This window comes from Bison bison, unplaced genomic scaffold (assembly GCF_000754665.1).
Source record: "Bison bison bison isolate TAMUID 2011002044 unplaced genomic scaffold, Bison_UMD1.0 scf7180017864230, whole genome shotgun sequence".
NCBI classification, from domain to species: domain Eukaryota; kingdom Metazoa; phylum Chordata; class Mammalia; order Artiodactyla; family Bovidae; genus Bison; species Bison bison.
Window position 1 is genome coordinate 1,054,276 of NW_011494802.1, and position 10,744 is coordinate 1,065,019.

Consider the following 10,744-nt stretch of genomic DNA (forward strand, 5'->3'; position numbering starts at 1 on the left):
ACCCCAACCCGCTGTCTCCCTAAGGCCATGCAGCCTGCATGCGGTACCTGGTTCTGGGCCTGCTCCTCACCTGCCTGCTGTGCGGGGTGGCTGCCACCTGCCTGGGAGTGCGCTGTGAGTATGGCTGCCCCTGGTTTTCCACTTACCCGGAACAACGTTCTCCCCGACTCTCCCCAACAGCTGCCCTTCTTCAGCAGGGCGGGAGTCACTACCATCACAGCCTCAGCCTTGGGCTGATTTCTAGCCAGGTCTGTTTTCAGAGCGCAGTGACTTCCTAGATTGTCCTGACCTAACCCAGTGCCCCCTGAAGCTTTAGGCGGTCAGAGCTTATATTCCGTTCCAGCCTGTTAGGGCAAACTTGCAAGAAGCAGAAAAGGGACTGATGCTGAAGACTCGGGTTACCAGGGCATGGCTGATGATGTCCTGAATCTCTCTTTATGGCCAAACAGATCTGCAGGTGTCTCGGCAGCTCCAGCAAATGAACAGGGTTCTGGAAGCCACCAACAGCAGTCTGAGGCAGCAGCTGAGCCAGAAGATAACCCAGCTGGGGCAGAGGGAAGAGGATTTGCAGGGATCCAGGAGGAAGCTGGCCCAGAGTCAGGAAACACTACAGGTGGAACAGAAGGCTGGCCAGGCTACCAGACAGCAGTTGCAGGCCTGCCAGTCTGACGGAGAGAAGACGAAAGAGGCCTTGAGAAATAAGGAGACAGAGAGGATGAACTTGGAGCAGAGGCTGAACAGTATGCAGGAAAGGCTACAACCCTTCTTCAAGTGCTCCACCCCAGGTATCTGCTCTGGGAAAGGAGAGATGGGAGGGCCTGCCATGACGGGTGGATTGAAGAGAGGGGTCTATCTATTGGGGTGCCATTGAGTTGTTCAGGAAAGGGGTGGTGAGCCAGAGTGCTGGCTGACATGGACATGAGTTGTGCATCCTTGGCCAGCAGGGGGAAGGATCTAGCCACCTACTGGATTTAGGGTTTGATCCCTGGGTTGGGAAGGTCCCCTGGAGAAGGGAAAGGCCACCCACTCCAGTATTCTGGCCTGGAGAATTCCATGGACTGTATAGTCCATGGGGTGGCAAAGAGTCGGACACGACTGACTTTCACTTTCATCCAGCTCTAAGGTGGGATCCTCTTGGGGAGAAGAGGGTGGCAGCCAGCAGTGCAAATGATACAGAGCAGCAAGCTCAGGGCTCATCTGGCTCATCTCAGGGCTCAGGGCATATCAGTATCAAGGATCTGGAAACTCCCTGAATTTGGATGTGAAATTGATTGTTCACATGTTTTTCTGTAGAGAGGACCTATGTTGCTAAGTCACTTCAGTTGTGTCCGACTCTGTGCGACCCCATAGACGGCAGCCCACCAGGCTCCCCTCCCCTGATTCTCCAGGCAAGAACACTGGAGTGGGTTGCCATTTCCTTCTCCAGTGCATAAAAGTGAAAAGTGAAAGTGAAGTCGCTCAGTCATGTCCAACTCTTAGCGACCCCATGGACTGCAGCCCACCACGCTCCTCCGTCCATGGGATTTTCCAGGCAAGAGTACTGGAGTGGGTTGCCATTGCCTTCTCTGAGAGAGGAACTATAGCTTTACTTAATTCTTGTTACAGATGAGCTTCCCCCAAAGATTAAGAATTACTGATGGTTGTGGTATAGTCTGGAGTTGGGGCAAGGCAGCTGAGGCTCTATCAGAGAGCCTGGAGGGCAGTGAACTAGGGTGGAATTGCTCATCCCTTTTGAAAGGAGGAGTGCAGCAGTATGTGGGGATGAAGGAGGGGGACACACAGAAGGTCTGCCAAAGTAGGCTGAGGTTGAGGGAGGGTCCCCTGCCCGAGCGGACGGGACTGCATGTGGACTGGTTGTCTAGAGGTTAGGCTCTGTCTAGTGCAGGGATATCTGGATACTCCCCCAAAGCTTTAAACAAAGAGATTATGTACAGACACCTGCAGCCCTGGTTTCTTTAACCTTCTCACTCTCTACAAGCCTCACTTTTCATGCCAGTACTGCCCACCCCCACTGCTATCCCCCATCCCCACAACTGAACCTAGACCTCAGCAACCCAAACCACACTTCCACTGAAAGGACGGCTCAGATCTTCACTCTGACCACAACGGGTCCCCACACTTCTTCAATCTCACAGAGGCCTTCAACCTGCTGGCTCCCCTGTTTCCTCCCTTCTCATCAGCCATCACCTGTCTTCACTTCTTTCTCCCCCCATCTTGATTTGAGGGCCTGTCCCCTTACTTCAGCCACCCCACTCACTCCTTGGTTCCAGTGTCCTTCTGGTATATCTGACTGGCAATATCTCAACTCTGGATGAACACACATGCCTACACCCAGGGGTGACAAGCTGTGCAGTCATTCTGCTTGGTGCCACAAAACTCGAGTCTCAACGTCTGGTGGGACCCCACACTACTAGCTCTCCGTACCCCACTACCCTCTCAGCAGATGGCCCTACTCTGCCAGAGAGGAATTTCGTCTGTTTTCCACCACCAGTTCTGTGTATCCATTTGCATTTTTGTCCATCCTCATCTCTTGCAAGGATAACTGCAACGGCTTGCTGAATGTTTTCTCTAAACATCCCTCCTCCAAATCCACTTTTCATGTTGCAGCCAGGGTGATCCTTTAAAAACAAAAATCTGATCATGTCATTCCAGTTAAGATCATGTCAGTTAATTAATTACATCAAAAGTTATGGAATACATACTCTGTGTCCAGCACTGTGCCCAGGCACTTGGGATACAGTCAGAGAACAAAATGCCTCAATGTAAAACCTTACATTGACTTTCTCTTGCTCATAACATAAAAATAAAAAATTCTCCATCTGGTCCCCATGGCCCCTACCTACCTTTCAGTGTGCCGCTCATCCCCTCACCCTCGTTCATTTGGCCACAGTGACTTCTATATTCCTTTAAGTTGCTGTGGGACAGTAACTCAAGGGAGTAGCTGGGTGGGGATGAGAAAATATGGACAGAAGAGAGGGAATTGGAGGGGAAGGAATGATTTTTGGGGAGGTAGGATGGATGGGACAAAGCAGAGAGAGGTGGGTTGGGATCAGGAGCACAGACTAGGGTGTCGGATATTAAAGAAAGAGGGAGGTTTATTTCTGACCAATAGTCAGGAGGAGAGAAAAGAGACATATTTTGAGATGGAGGGGAGGAAAATGGCGAGAGTTCACATGTCAAGTGTCTGACAACTTCAGCAAAGCAGGAAGCAAGGTTGTCAACTTGTGGAAGACTGGAGGGGAAGCTAGTGGCTAGGAGCTTGAGGAATGAGGGGAAGTTTTGAATATACGCTGGGGAATGCATTAGGGAGCTCAGTGAGATGAATGGGAGGCCCGTTGATCACTTGTTTATTGGGGACCCAGGTAAGGTTAACCAAAATGGGGGGTAGACTGCAATTGTTCAGGAACTGGGGATAGTACCACCAGCCCTTTTCAAATAAGCCTCCCAGATTGGAAAAAAATTGATTGGTTGATTGGTTTTTGGCTGTGCAGGGTCTACATTGCTGTGTGGGCTTTCTCTAGTTGCAGCGACCAGGGACTCCTCTTCATCGCATAAGCTTCTCATTGCAGTGTCTCTCTTGTTGCAGGGCATGGGCTCTAGGTATTCTCAGGCTTCAGTAGTTGCAGCACGTGGGCTCAGTAGTTGTGGGCTCAGGGCTTGTGGGCTCTAGGGCATGGACTTAGTTGCTCTGTGGCATGCAGAATCTTCCCAGACCAGGGATTGAACCCATGTCCCCTGCACTGGCAGGCAGATTCTTATCCACTGTGCCACCAGGGAAATCCAAACCTCCCCGGTTTTTAAGGAGTAAAATTGTTGAATGTCAAAGGCTTTCACTAAGTATGCACAGGTATGGCATTTCCAGGGTAGTCGAAGAAAAAAAGATTACAGAGTTTAAGGACCAGATCAGTTCCACTCCAGGGAATATTGTTAGCAACCAGATTGCTGAGTGTTGAGATCCCCCTCCTGGGTCTGGACAGTGCAGTGCTGTCACTCTCTTTCTGCTTTTTAGGTTCCTGCTGTCCCTTGGGATGGATACAGAATGAGAGGAGTTGCTTTTACATCTCAGTTACTAAGAGAAATTGGATGGAAAGCCAAAGCCACTGTAAATCTCTGTCTTCTGATTTGGCCAAAATCAGCGACAGTTCTTATCCATATGCAGTAAGCAAACCCGTATTCAAAGACTGTAGTGGGTTCTGTTGGGTAAAGGGACATATGTCACTGAGTCAGGGATGGCACTGTGCAGCCTCTCAGCACAGAGCTCCAGGTGGCCCTACCTACTGATTAGGGCTGGCATGAGAGTTGAAACTTACAAGGCATCCTTACTTTAACCTGTTTCTCATCTCAGCTTTCTGGTCAGTTCTGGGCTGCTCAACAGGTTCTTTGACTCTCATGGTCTCCCAGGCAGACAGGTTCCATACCTGGTGCACTGGATCGTAGGGAATGGCTCCTGTGACAAGAACCGTCCACAGAATGACTCTTCACAGGCTGGCAGAAATTCTTACCCAGCATGTGCGTGTGGGTATGCATGCATGCATGTGTAATGAGGGGTCAGCTTGTATCTGCAGGGTGGCACTTGAAGGGTGTGGGGATGGTCACTGATGAGGCGATATCATGCACCAAGGTTGGGTACAGTCCTCTTGCTGAAGCTCATAGTCTCTCTAGTATTTCCTTCCCCTCCTCTTGACACCCCCTCTCTCCCCCTATTCCAATATTTCCCAGCACTCCTCACACACCTCTGATCTCTTAATTTCCCTTCAGATTTCTCAGATTTCTATCAGAAACTTACGGAAGGTGGTGCCACAAGGTGAATACTGGGTTGCCCACAGAAATCCGTTCTGGCAGCCTGATCATACAAAACAGAGTTGGTAAGTTAGGACTTTGGGGCAACAAAAATCCTCTATAATACCTTCGTAAAGACATGGTAATGAACTCTCCCTCCAGGTCATCCTTTCAAAACTTTGGATGTTATAATTGCCCATGTGTCCATTTCTTCTATTTGATTAATAACTCTCAGGGCAGGCATGCTCTGTATTCTGTCCCCAGTACCCAGCAGTCCCTGGCACATGTGTTACTTAAAAAAAAAAAAAAAAAGACTAATTTGGGAGCTATGTCATTTTTCTCTCAGGGGGATAAGTTGAGGATTTAGCTAGGGGTTACAGCTGATGAAGAACCTCGTGTCTAACTTTACAGCCGACAAGGCTACCCAAACTGAAGTTGTACTTTTTCAGTCAAGGCCACTTGGGGCACCAGAGTTGCCCCAGAGAAGTGAGAAAGGAAGTAATTGGGGTAACTTTGAGGACCAACCCCATGGATCTTGAAGCACGGTAGTTACCTAACTGAAGTTTCTGTCTTTGAAAACTTGGGCATTTTCTCCCTCCCTTGGTCCTAGCGCCTCTTTGGGTCAGAGTCCAGACACCTGTCCCTGAACCCTCCCACACACAGCAGGCAGGGTGAGTTAGGAGTTGGGTTAGGTTTGTGCAGGGCAAGAAAAGGGAGGATGGGATACGAGGGGCCAGAGCTTAACCCTGTGCTACTTCACTACCCTTTAGGTATCCCAGTCCAAAATGTCCCAAGCTAGAAACCAAGTGGACGAATCTGGACCCGAAGACAGATTCACCCTGTCACCTTCTTCTTCTCTCCATCTGTGAGATGTCAGCTTTCAGGTCTCCAGACAGGGACCACTCTTTGCACTGAGCTGGGTAAGTGTGGGGGATGGGACTGAGGCATGGAGCCTGGGGGCAGAGGGTCTCACACAGAGGGCAGGGGGAAAACTTGTTGCTGGAGGCGGCAGCCATGTCACAGCCTCCAGGGGCTTGGTCTGCTTATGGAAGGGAGTGTTGGGCAGGGAAGGCCTGGAACTGAAGGGAGGCTGGCGATGCGGCAGTCCAGGTTGCTGGGGAGGAGGTGGGGTGAGCTGGAAGAGGATTCTCAGTGGCAGTCAAGCATGGAGCTCACTGATGCTTTAATCCTCCAGGTCTCACTGATGCTTTAATCCTCCAGGTACTCAACAACAGGAGCCTGTGCCCTTCAGCCCTAACCTGTAGCCTGCGGGTCCTAAGATCTGCCTTCCTCCAGTGTGTCTTCACTCTGCTCAGACAGGGCCCCGCCAAGGGCTGACCCAGGCCCAGCATCTCTAGGCAAGCCTGCTGGAGATCCTGTCCCAGAAACTGGACTGTTCCCAGGGAACGGGGAAGAAGCTTCTAGAAGAGATTTCGCCCTCCCGCCCCAAAACCTCTTATAGTAGAATGGGTGGGGAGGGCGCACGGGCTGAGTGGATGGGGCAGCCCGGAGCCAGCCAGGCAGTTTTATTGAAATATTTTTAAATAATTTGCACGTGTTAGTCTCGTGTGTCAGCAATGCATTGTCTGGTTCAGTGATCCCCATGGGAGAGCAAGCCCAGGGGTTGGAAAGGAAATGTTCTGTTCCTCGCATCCATGTTGAGCCTCCCCTGTACAGGGGCAAGAGCTGCTCAGCCTGTGCAGGGCTGGCGCGGTCCAGCGTGTGCTCTCCGTCCTCACGGGGCATCCTGAAGGCCAAGGTGGAGGCCAGAGACCACAGGCCCCACTGCTAAGAGCGTGCCCCAGGCAGCTGCAGGCTGGGAGTGGGTGGCTTGGTGTGGTGCCCTCGGTGGCAGAGGAGACTGCCCGCCTCACAGTTCAGGTTGCGGTAGCGGGCCACAGCTGGTGCGGGGCGGGGGCACATGGACAGGAAGCCAAAGCTGAAGGGGCCAAGGCAGCAGCCTGGGCAGGGCAGTCCCTCCTCAGGCTCCCGGGGAGCTGAAGGGGGCGGCGAGGGTTCTGTCCGCTCCAGGGCTGCTGCGCGGGGCAGACTATGCTGGGCCCGGTTCCAGGGCTCCCCTGCCCAGCCTTGCGGGGAGTTCACCACCACAGCTGGGGGGTTGTTGTTAAGGGGAGGTCCTGATCTAGGGGACCAGGGCTGAGAGGCTGAAGAACAGGTGCTGATGAAGTTGTCTGTGGCCACGGCCATGGCCAGGGGCAGCTGCGGGGCTGGTCTTGGGGGTTCTGGCTCAGGGCTGCTGCCCTCACACTCCATCTGCTCTTCGGCTGAGGGGCCCACAGCAGGAGGGCCAGGACCTGGCAGTGCTGTCTCCATACGTCGGGGAAGCTCAGGGGATGACGGTAGCGAGCGGCAGCGGCGGACAGGTGTCCCAGGCTGGACCAAGGTCTCCGGAGTGGTCACCAGGGGCAGCTGGGTGGAGGGCAGTAGCGATGGAGGTACAAGGGGTAGAGGGGCGACTGGCTTGCTGGGTGTGTCCAGGAGCTTGATCTTGCCACCTCTGAGGTCTTCCCGTAGTGAAAAGGGGTTGACTCGAGTCAGATTGTCCCCCCAGTTGGGGGGTGATTCTGGTGATGGGGGTAGGAAGAGGTCTGACCGGCTTCGGGAGAGCCGGGGGTCTGGCCTGGGGAGTGTGGCAGAGGGACCCCCTCTTGGAACAGATCCTGTAGACAGAGAAGTCTGTGGTCACTGTTCTCAGCACTCATCAGAGTTCCCTGAGGGCCTCATAAACTGACTGGGAGGCTGGTGGGACCAGAGCTGAGAAAAGGGTGCTCTGGAAAGAGGGGGATGTCCCCGCCAGCCTCCTGTACCTCTTCTTCCCTTGTTCCCCTCCCTCAGGCTCTAGAATTAGAAAACTATCTGCTTAGAGATGTCCTCTCACCGCACTCCCACCCCCAGCCTTCTCAACTAATAAAACACTCAGTCTCCTCAGATGATTCCGAGTTCTAAGGAAGAGAGGAGCAAAAGGACCTCAGCTGTGCTCACTTACCCTGACCACATGTCAGGGGGACCCGGGGGAGGGAGGCTGGCTCAGGCAGCTGCTCCAGGATCCACTCCAGGTGCTGGGTGATTTCAGTAAAGGGAGCACGAGTGCGAGGTTCCATCTGATAGGGAGAGACGAGCAGCTTCACTCAGAGCTCCAAAAGCGTGTCCCTGAGTGTTCCTCCCATCGCCTGGGCTGGCCGGGGGTGCAGGGCAGCGGGGAGAGTGGGGCTCTTACACTGCAGCAGTGGATGGCCAGGAGCAGGAAAGGCAGCGGGCAGTCACCCCCTACCAGGGCCCTGAAAGCAGGCACATCCAGCCCAAAGTCCTGTGGGGACAGAGATGAGACACCTCTGAGTCAGCCTTCCTCCAGTTTTCCTGCTGCCCCCAGTTAGGGCCTCGACCTTCTGGGAACCCTCCATGGTTATGAACTGCCCAGTCTGGAGTGCATCCTTTTAAACCTGGGCATATCACTCACCTCGGTCCGGGGTAGGTAGTCAGGGTCTGCAGGTACTCGTGCGATGAGCTCACAGAGGACAATCCCAAAGGCAAAGACATCAGCCTGGGGTAGGAAAGAATGTCAGTGGGATGCACTGACAGTTCCATGTCAGAATATGTCAGAATTCGAGGGAGTCTTGACAGTTGCCGTGTGTTGGAGGGGGTAAGAGGGGTAAGGTCTTGGGTCTTCTGAGTATCTCACAGAGCTGCTGAGGAACTTGGGATGGGGCCTTACAAGAGAATCTCCAGGGTGTCTGGAAGGCCTTGGGGACCTCAAGGGTTGACGTCTTACCTTCTCATCATACAGCTCGCCTCGCAACACCTCTGGAGCCATCCAGTACGGGGAACCCACCACAGCCAACGGCTCCTTCCTTGCCCCTTCCCTGCAGGGGCAGAGTGGTCAGGAATATCCCATCCAAACACCGTTCCCAAACAAAAGGGGGTGAGGTCAGCCCACTCCCCACCCCAAAGGAAATGTGCCTATGGGCTTTGCTTAGATAAGGGCCTTCTGGGAGGTTTAGGGGGATGGGGCATTCACCTCACCTATACACAGGAATCTTTTCAGCCAGCCCGAAGTCACCCACAACAGCTGTGAAGCCTCGGTCTTCCCGTCGGATCAGACAGTTCTGACATATACATATAGCATCCCCGCATACCCATCACCTTCTGTTCTCTGATCTCCCACTATGCACCTCAAAGACCTGTCATTCCAGAATAACCCCATCTTCCTCTGATCTCCCAGTTCTCCAATGTACCCCAATCTTGCAGCATCACCCATCTCTTGGTTTAAACAGAATGGTTCTCAGTCCCTCAGAGCACTCCCCCTCATTCCAGACCCCCATACTCCAATGTCTTGCTACCCCAACATCCTAATGTTGCCTGTTATCCACTTTCCAGTATCCATGGGCTAGTTACAATCTAATGACTCTCAAATCCCCTTTCATGCCTCCACCCACCTGGCCCGCCTACCTTGGATGTGAGGTCTCGGTGGAACACCCCTTTGGCATGCAGGTACCGCAGGCCACGGGCTATGTCCAAAGCCAGGCGGAGCCTGACAGGCCAGGATAGGGGCTCGGGGGAGCTGAGCAGCTGTTCCAGGGTCCCCCCGTTCATATACTGGGACATGGGAGGAGAAGGGGAACGAATATCAAAGTTTCAGTCTGTTCTCTAGGTCTCCCACTTTTAAGCCTGGGGACACTCAGGAGTATCACAAAGTCAGTAGGGTGAGTCTGTGCTCTAGGGTCCCTCATTCATATCCTAAGGCAGTCCGGACCCATACATGAACATCTATTTAAATTTAAATTATTGCTACTGCTAAGTCACTTCAGTCATGTCCCACTCTGTGCGACCCCATAGACGGCAGCCCACCAGGCTCCCCCGTCCCTGGGATTCTCCAGGCAAGAACACTGGAGTGGGTTGCCATTTCCTTCTCCAATGCATGAAAGTGAAAAGTGAAAGTGAAGTCGCTCAGTCGTATCCGACTCTTAGCGACCCCATGGACTGCAGCCTACCAGGCTCCTCCATCCATAGGATTTTCCAGGCAAGAGTACTGGAGTGTGGTGCCATTGCATTCAGTTCCTGTCACACTAATCACATTTCCAGTGCTCCTCAGGAACTTGTGGCTAGTGGCTATGGTTTTGGACCGCACAGATACAGAACATTTTTATCACTGCAGAAAGATCTGTTGTTGGACAGCACCCTTCTAAAGAGTAGCAAGGATGGGACCAGCTGACGCCTTTTATTTGTGGTTTGCCTAAACGGATGTTCTGGGAAGCTTCCCCTGGGTCCTTCCGCCTCCCACTACTCCTCTGCAGATGCACGGGGCTGCTGACACCCTCTCCCCTTGGTGGTGAGGGGGTCCCCCCCCGCTTCTTGGCCCATCCTCACCTCTGTAAGAGCGTGCAGCTGCCCTTGGTGCACGCAGACCCCCATGAACCTGGAGGAGGTTGGGAAAGATAGGGTAGGCTGTAAGAGCCTCGGCCTCTCCACAGTTCCCACTTTTCCCGCGGGATCTTTCCCCTCCCCCCAGCAAGCTTCACAGCAAGCGGCTGGGGCCCGCTCACCTTAGGATGTTGGGGTGCCGAAGCCGGTTCATCAGCTGCACCTCCCGTAGCGTGTTTCCCCGGTTACTGGGGAGCCTGTTCATTTTCAGCACCATGACTTGCCCTGACTGTCGGTGCCGAACCTGCGGGCGGTAACGGATGGCTAGTCCCGCGCAGGTCGGGAACACTGCCAGGGTCCAGGCCCCTAGTTCCAGCCTCGCGTCTGAGGCTCGGTCCCGCCCCTCTGCCCTCTCTGTTGGTCCTACCTTGTAGACCTCAGAGAAGAAGCCGGCCCCGATCTTCTCGGCGCAGTGGAAATCGTCCACGCGTGCCAGGCTGGACACGGCGCTGCGGAGAGCCCGGTAGGAGGAGGGGCGGCCCCGGCCCGGGCCTCCTCCCGCTCCCCCCGGCCCCGGGGGCCCCTC

General features: G+C 53.8%; 2 protein-coding genes across 2 annotated transcripts in view; one reads left to right on the plus strand and one right to left on the minus strand.

The window, feature by feature from the left end:
* The window catches only part of CD72 (CD72 molecule), an 8,017-nt gene extending 1,848 nt beyond the window's left edge, over positions 1 to 6,169 (plus strand). The window contains exons 4-9 of the mRNA XM_010846093.1: positions 25 to 114; positions 450 to 785; positions 4,010 to 4,158; positions 4,759 to 4,865; positions 5,550 to 5,699; positions 6,001 to 6,169. Coding sequence (XP_010844395.1) covers positions 25 to 114; positions 450 to 785; positions 4,010 to 4,158; positions 4,759 to 4,865; positions 5,550 to 5,694 — 827 coding nt within the window. The 3' untranslated portion in view covers positions 5,695 to 5,699; positions 6,001 to 6,169. The remainder of the gene's footprint in view (positions 1 to 24; positions 115 to 449; positions 786 to 4,009; positions 4,159 to 4,758; positions 4,866 to 5,549; positions 5,700 to 6,000) is intronic.
* Positions 6,170 to 6,268: 99 nt separating this feature from the next.
* TESK1 (testis-specific kinase 1) lies at positions 6,269 to 10,741 on the minus strand (the record flags this gene model as incomplete). The annotated part of the gene is made up of 10 exons (XM_010846132.1): positions 6,269 to 7,460; positions 7,787 to 7,901; positions 8,018 to 8,107; positions 8,258 to 8,341; positions 8,570 to 8,660; positions 8,821 to 8,903; positions 9,247 to 9,393; positions 10,165 to 10,213; positions 10,341 to 10,462; positions 10,586 to 10,741. Coding segments are annotated over 10 exons (1,830 nt in total), but the record flags the coding sequence as incomplete, so codon positions are not given.
* Between the last annotated feature and the right edge of the window lie 3 nt (positions 10,742 to 10,744).